Source organism: Nomia melanderi, chromosome 9 (genome assembly GCF_051020985.1).
Source record: "Nomia melanderi isolate GNS246 chromosome 9, iyNomMela1, whole genome shotgun sequence".
NCBI classification, from domain to species: Eukaryota; Metazoa; Arthropoda; class Insecta; order Hymenoptera; family Halictidae; genus Nomia; species Nomia melanderi.
The window spans coordinates 6,824,287-6,832,417 of record NC_135007.1 but is presented as its reverse complement, the minus strand read 5'-3'; the positions used below and the strand labels follow the sequence as shown (position 1 = coordinate 6,832,417).

Below are 8,131 nucleotides of genomic sequence, written 5' to 3'. Positions count from 1 at the left end.
TTTTTATTGCCCATCGAAAACTGTAGCAGTTGCAGTAGCGTGGAATAGTTTCCGGCGGTCTCACAGTATTCCTCGTTTGTGTACGGTTTTTATGGAACACTTTCTAGGAATCAATTACATTTGTATTATTCCCTTTTAAGTGTTACCTAAGTCCCATGCACATAAGTGCATTAATTGAGCGTGCAGCCATTACACAGTAACCTTTGAATAGTATCCTCTTGGGAAACGTATCTCTGAATCGCATTCCACGGTGATACCTTCAACATTTTCCGAGGATGCAATCGTACACAACCCATAACAAGTAAAGAGAAACCGAGGTATATAAAGTGCGTTCAGCTGCGCTTTGTAGTGTACCAATTACCTTCTGACATGTATTTAGCCATGCGCTAACCCTCTGCAATCTGCTCAAATAAAAACCATGTGCACTTGTTAAACATTCTGGAGACACAAGTATTAGCATATAATATATAAACGCCAATGAATGCATTCTCTGCAATGTAAAAATTCATTTCGTTATCATACGTAAAGGTATTGATCACCGGTAAATCATATTTACAGAGTCCACAGGCAAATCAAACACACAGTAAGAATTCTAATAATTTTACTAAAACTTCGAATATTTCTTAATTATCCGAAAAAACAAGAATTAAACAAAAATTCACTTCTTCCCTCGAAACTCCTAACAAGTCCGAAACGAAATCACAACTTTCATAAATTCTTCTGAAATCTTCACTGTTTCACAATTCAAACTTTCATGCTTGCCACGAATACATGAAGCCTGCAATCTAATCTTAACAATCTGAACCATGATCATCCATCCAATAAATCTACGAATCTACGTTTTACAAACCTAATCATTTCAATTGACTAGAAGCTAGTGATCACCTATTCCTCACTTCCCCAAAACAATGATTAAAACTATTCATTCTTATCGATTACTAATATCACTAATATTATTCAATTAATCCAAGACCATTTCACGAAAGCTCTTTTTCCAGAAATACGATTTTATCATGCTGAACCATTAATTTCCCTGAACTACCGAATACAAATAAATAATATTGTTACCAATAAACAATAAATCTAATCTTGCAGATTGTACCCGATTGCTAGCGAGACAGTTCACGAACAGTGTGGTACAAAATCCGTGAGCTGGAAAAACTGTTCCGTGGAACAGTGCCGGCCAGCCGATAATGCGGAGGCCTGTGGAGGTGGGACAAGAAGTCACATCCCCGTCGCCGAATGGCGCCTTTTACGTGGCCGCCTATAAAGTTGTTCCGGTGACGGCGCGGCCGCCTCAGAAACACTCCACCCTTGAACGCATCGAGCAGCCTGCTTTCTCACCATGAATTTGCTCGTAAGTAAATCTTCCGCATTCAACAAGATTCACGAGTTTTTCGAACAGTTTCACTTCCCCTTTTTCCCCGGATATATCGTTGTTCGCCGGTTTTTCTTCCTACATCTTTCCTCTCGCGAGATTTAAGCGGAGGTAAGTGGAAGAAAGCTGTTTGTCAGAAAAAATTCTGATCTCGAGTTTCGATCGAGATAGTGATACAAATCGTGTGCCGTAAAGCTAAGCACATAGACGGGTTACGTGCGGGTAATTGCTGCGAGACGTCACGTATGCTCTTGGATTTCACCGATGTACTCCGTAATTTACCAACATGTTCGTGGATTAATTAATCGAAAAGCACTCGCTAGCGGGGGAAACTTGGAATTAATTTTGACGCTGTTGTGTTCTCGTGATTATTCTATTAAATTGGTCGTGACATTGTTCTGTTACGTAAAAGGTTACTGTTGGTGTTACGAAATTCGGTATCACGTAGACCGAATTTGAAATTTATGTTCCTGTTTATAATTATTCTGTTGGATTTGAATTACGAATTGAAATTTTGTGATTGTGATATTGTAGATTTTATTTTGTGTATTGTGTTTCTTCTTGATTGAAAATTGAAGTCATGCTTTTTGATTATTCGTCGATTACCTCCGCTTTAATTATTAGCAATAGAAGAAGTTATATTATATTTAACGTGTTAAATAAATGCAGAGGAATAAGGCAATTTAGAAGATTCATTTCGAACACCTGAAATTCTGGAAATTACTTAGGTAGATATATTATTAATTTATTCCTCTGGATTTCACTCTAAGCATAAATCAATGAAACGAAAGAAGTTTATGTGAATGAATAAAGGAAAAGTATAATCTAGCGATACCGTTTCAGTTTTATATTAGAGATAAATCAAAAACATTTTCACAGGCACGGAATATTTGAATATAAATCAGTGCCTAACCTCGATTAATGAGATTAATCGAATTGGAAATGCTTCACTTTCATATAGCGCGAGAATGTGTAACAAGCTTGACATCGACATAATTTTATTCACGCCCAGTTTAATTGATCTGTGCAATGATTATAAATCGGAGAGTGGAAGATAACGATCTTGATCAATACTGGTCAGAGAAGTCGAGTGAAATGGAATTCTGCGTACTCTATCTTTGCGGTCGCAGTTTACTTTAGCTACAGTATTATATTTCCTGAAAGGAAATACCCTATTAAATAGTGAATTAATTGTTGAAGAACGTAACAAATGAAAAATATTATTACTTTCACGAAAGGGAATGATAAAATTCATAACTTCCTCAATGAAGAATATTCAAAATCAAATACAAATTTGAATAAATTTATATAATACAGCTTATTTCAACCGAAGATCATGCAGATTATTCGAAGTTCATTGCTCGCGAGTAATAGTTCGATGCAACGTAGCATTGACTTTCATTTTTAATTATATAAATTATAAGGCCAATTGAAATGAAATTCCTATAAATTTAGAGGAAAAAAACTGTGCCATAGAACTGTTAATACGCCGTACCACTTTTTTCCCTGGTTCGGGTGACACTTCTAAACAAGTTGCGCCCGTAACTCCGTACGTGTGTATTTTTGTCTTTCTCTTATAATCGAAACCAGGCGTGTCTTGTCGGTTAATTTATATTTCACTTTCTACCGGTGAGCGTGTAATTCCTGCGACGGTGAGCCAGATCGTTGCACCGTGGTAACTTAGTCCCGGTTTCCAGATAGGTTTCGTTCCTTTTTCTTACCGCAATGCTGGAATGTTCGGTGGTAAAGGCTCCCTCGCGTCACCTTTTTCCGATTACGGAAACTGCGTTCGCCGGTCAAAGACACGGTGCATTCCCCTCCGTACCGGAATTACATCAACGTGATGTCCAATTAAATGCGTCCGCGTTGCCCTAGTTGCCAGTGAGCCGGCCATCAGTTTTTAACTAAATATTTTGCACGCGTTATAAGAATTAACTTAGTGTTTCCTACTTTGAAGTACTAAGTAATTATAAATCTTTAATAAATATTATGTCATTATAAATCATCAATAAATATTGAGTTATTATAAATCATTAATAAATATTGAGTTATTATAAATCATTACTAAATTATAAGTTATTATAAATCAAAGATAAATACTGAGTTATTATAAATTATTAATAAATAATAAGTTATTACAAACGATTGATAAATACTGAGTTATTATAAATCTTTAATAAATAATAAGTTATTATAAAGCTTTAATAAATAATAAGTTATTGTAAAGCTTTAATAAATAATAAGTTATTATATATTACTCGCTTGCTTTAAAACTTAAAAGAATCAATTTAGTATTTACTAACCTGAAATAATAAATTAATGATAGATATTTGAAAATTATTGTTTGAAGTATTAAACAAGAAAGACATAAGAAAAGAATTTTAAAAAATTAATATGGAACGATAAAAAGAATTCATAAGAGGGTATTAATCTTTTTAAAATAGAAATATCTAATGATAGTGCAGCCAATATTGAAGTAAATTACATTTTTATTTTAATTCCACTCGTTTCCTTTAGAATTTGAAAGAATGTCACTGATTTTAACAACTTGGCGACTTTTATGTAAAAATATCAGTTTAACTGCTACGTTCCTAGGAAGGGAAATTATTAACAGGACATGATATATAATTAACGACCCAGTCAATTCCTAGACCAGAAATTGCAACTTTCGCCTACAGCTATGTTGTACCTTTCGCGAGATGCAATGCCATATATACCAGTTCGGTACAAAGCAGTCCGTGCATAATTGTACTTGCTCCAGAATCAAGTTCTCTTGTATTAGATAATACTATGACCAAAATCCGATATTATGCAGCCAGACAAGTACACGAGATCGAAGTTGTTTAAACCTTGTCCGTTATTCATGTAATCCTTGTATCCATACTTTCATGAATTAAACTGGATCGAAATTAACATCCGAATAAAATTAAACTATACTCCAATGACAGCTATCGATATTAAATTAATTGATATATTTAACACGACAAATTAATAAATCAAAACTTATTATCTGCTTTTTGTAATCTTCAAATTCAAATCGAACAGTGTACGATGACCAAATGACAAATATATTAATAATTATATATATATATATATATAAAATAACTATTATAATTTACAGGTTATATTGCTAATAGCACTTCCCATGTGCTTAGCACAATTCCGAATACAAGGAGCGAGTGACGGGAGTCGAGCAGCTGAGAGTTTGTCAGTGGATAGCGAAGGAAAAGTCGAATACAGTGGGCATCGTGGTAATGAATTATTTAAGGCATTGATACTGTTACACGATTAACAAAATATCTTCGATACTTCTGTTAATTTCATGCTACTTCTTTATACAATTATATTTAATTTTCATTTTTCAGCTCCATCGACTGGAGGCTTCAGTATTCAAGGCGCTAGTGACAGTCACTCTAATATTCAAGGCGCTAGTGACAGTTACTCTAATGTTCAAGCTGGTAGCGATGGTCATTCGAATTACAACATACAGCCTGCCACTGCTGCTGGCGCTGATAGATATATCCATCCAGCGCCACCTCCTGCATATAATATTCAAGGAGCAACGGATGGTCACTCCGTAATTCAGGGTTCTTATGATGGCAATCCTTCTACGAAATCGCTTCAATACAACGATCCCAGTGGTAAGTGACAGTAGAATATATCAGACTTTAATTATTATTGTAATTACTATTTAATCATAGAACTTTTAAATCGAGCCATAAATTAAGGGATAGAACTCAAATATGTAGATATATAGTTTCAGTATTTAGATGTTGGTAGAATGTACATTAAAGTAAGTGACGTTACTGTAAGAAGCCAAACCGTTAGGCGCGTTTTCCGAGCAGGTTGTAGAGTGTAAGGATGTAGGTTGCCTAGTAGTAAATAGATGACGGGCAAGTAACCCAGAATGAGAGATTAAGAGCGAATGTTTGAGAACATATATATATATATATATAAAAACTTTCATGTTTTATAAATAACTTTAATTGGGGAATTTTTGTGTATGATAAAAGAATATGGACATGTGTGTATTAGTCAAATATAAAGATATAATTTTTATTATTTTATTTTATATATTTATAAGATATATAATTTTTAATTTCTGACATTACATATCAAATGGTCCGATACTTTTGACTAGCAGTGTATATTCGTTACCGAATTACCGCTTAAGAAATTATTTTTATATTATTACTGCATCAACGTTCTTCAGCGTGTAAACAAAAAATCAGAGAGTAACTTGTCCCTATTTCTGATTTCTTGCTTCGAAAAATATTATATTACTTTTTCACTGTAACTGTACAAGTAATTAAAATTCTGTTAAGGTCTAAAACCTGTTCAGCGCTAAGAACTATTTGATAATTCTCCTTGGAGAAGAGGTTAATGGTTTACGAAAACTAGATTTGCAATGGGGTTACGATACTCACGATAATGATACTATTTGAAAGGTTTGAGGGTGAATTGGAGATCATACGACCGAGCAGTGCGGCCATCGTCGCAATCGCAACCGCAATATTCGGAAGTCCAAGCCAGTGCACCGCGAGTAGCGCCCCAGCGACAACGAGCACACGCTCGTCCGCAACAAGCAGCACAACCACAGCCGCAAGCTCAGTCATATGAACCCATACTGCCACCGGCGCAGCCATACGAAAACGCACCCGCGGATATCAAACAACTGTTTCAGTTTCAAAAGATGCTCCCTTACCTGAATATCATCCCAGAGCCCTTTAGGTAATGTCTATTGAAACTCTTGTGAAATAGTTTACAGTATACGGTATAACTATTGTATAGCCAATAACTATAAAACAATTATGTTGAATTGAACGTAGATAACCTTATTTATTTTAGCATAATCATTGTATTATTGATGATTATAAAATAATTATACTAAAGGGAATTTGGATAGCTTGATTTATTTATTTATTTTCGAGTTTTCTGCTCAGAAGTTAGGAGTAATGTAGATTCATTGGGTTAATGTCGTAGGATAAGTTTAACAGAGAAAGTGTTCAGACTTGTCAGAAGAGTTATTTAAGAATACTGTTGCATGACGACATAATGTATATATATTATATTTCATGAAAATTTATCGTTACTACAAGAATTCTGGATTTCACAGATACGAAAACATAATCGGGGCGCAACAGCAACAGCCTCAGTATCCAGCCGAAGAACAACAGCAATATGTTCCTGAACCACGACGTCCTCCATCCCGTGGAAAAGCTCGTATTCCATCAAGGCAGAAACGTCAAGCGCAAGGACACAGACAGGCACCGCAACAACCACCGCCCGAGCCACAGCTTCATTACTCTACCCGTCTGCCTCCTGAACTGCAACAAATCCTGAAATTCCAGCAGCAAACTCCACACATCAATGGAATTCCTGAACAGTTCAGGTATGTTTATAAATTCTTTCACTAATGAAGGATTTTCCGATATTTTCCTGATTTCCAGTGTATCATTAGATTGGCAGGGAAGTTCTTTTCCCAAAATCAGTATTTCAATATTCACTTATTACTTTATACCAGAGTAAAATTATGTATTATATAATATATATTGAAGATTCCATTGTATACATCCTACTCTATAACAGTTCAAAATTTACTTTTCCTAGTTAAATTTTCTTTAAAAATAGTTAAGTTTCCCTTTCACTTTGTAGCATTTTGTTAGAAACATTTTTCTTCTACAATCTATACATTAAATCTAGATCACCATTACCAACTAAAAATTGAACTCTTCAACCCCAACGTTCAACACAGACAACTAACAATTTGAACTCTTCGAACCCAAGGTTCAACTCAGACAACTAAAACTTGAATTGTTCAATCCCAAGGTTCAACACAGACGTAGCAGTAAGGGAACAATTAGAAGCTGTCCGCGCGCATTTCCGGGATCTATCGGCTTCTCCGCAACGTTACGCGCCGAAATCTAGGCAGAGAAGGCAAGCTCATCCTCAACAGCAACCAGCCCCGGAACCTCAGCTCCAATACTCGAACAATCATCCAGGCTACGTAAAAGATTTGCTGAAGTTCCAGTCTCAGATCCCCTACACGATCCTGCCTAATCTAGTCGGCATTACACGTCCTGAGAAACCATATGTGCCCCAACGCGTTCAGAGTCCAGCTCCAGCTCCTGATCCTGCGCCCGCGCCACAGCCTCAGTATCAAGGACAAGCATACCAGGGTCAGGCAAACGCCTATCAAAATCAACCAGCCCAGTACCAGCCTCAGCCAAGTGCATATCAAAATCCAGGGGATGCCTATCAAGGTCAACCGAGCTCCTACAACCAAGTATACCAGAGTGATATTCAGTATCCTCAATACTCTCAAGGTCAGCCAGGTTACCAGCAACGCGGTGAAACAGGAGTACGTCCAGTCACCGAGAATCAATACTGAGAATGTTGGTTCATGCATCAATCATCAGACAGCCGTCTAGCAATGAGGCGATGAGCCGAAGCCGGGTCATTTGTGACTCGTAACATTTTTATAATTTGTATTGTAGGTTTAATTTGTACGTCAAAATTGTATCTTGTAGCATCACAGATCGTTATGAGACAGACCTTTTCTTTTGTGGGAAACTAGGAATTTCATAGGATTATCATAGGAATTACAGGATTGATTGTTAAATGATTCAAGAATAATGAAGAAATGAAAGAAGATCATTCGATTATATGTAATTTCATGTAAAAGTGACCCGGTATCGGCTACGGTTAATACTTTGATGTCGGACATATTGAAGTATTTTTCTAAAAATTCAT

General features: G+C 35.9%; 1 protein-coding gene across 1 annotated transcript; it reads left to right on the top strand.

The window, feature by feature from the left end:
• Nucleotides 1–4,168: 4,168 nt before the first annotated feature.
• Nucleotides 4,169–7,833, top strand: LOC116427795 (uncharacterized). The gene is made up of 6 exons (XM_031978561.2): nt 4,169–4,201; nt 4,500–4,629; nt 4,774–5,019; nt 5,827–6,109; nt 6,495–6,770; nt 7,208–7,833. Exons 1-6 carry the CDS (start codon nt 4,169–4,171, stop codon nt 7,767–7,769), a joined length of 1,530 nt encoding a protein of 509 aa, XP_031834421.2. The 3' UTR covers nt 7,770–7,833.
• Nucleotides 7,834–8,131: the final 298 nt, after the last annotated feature.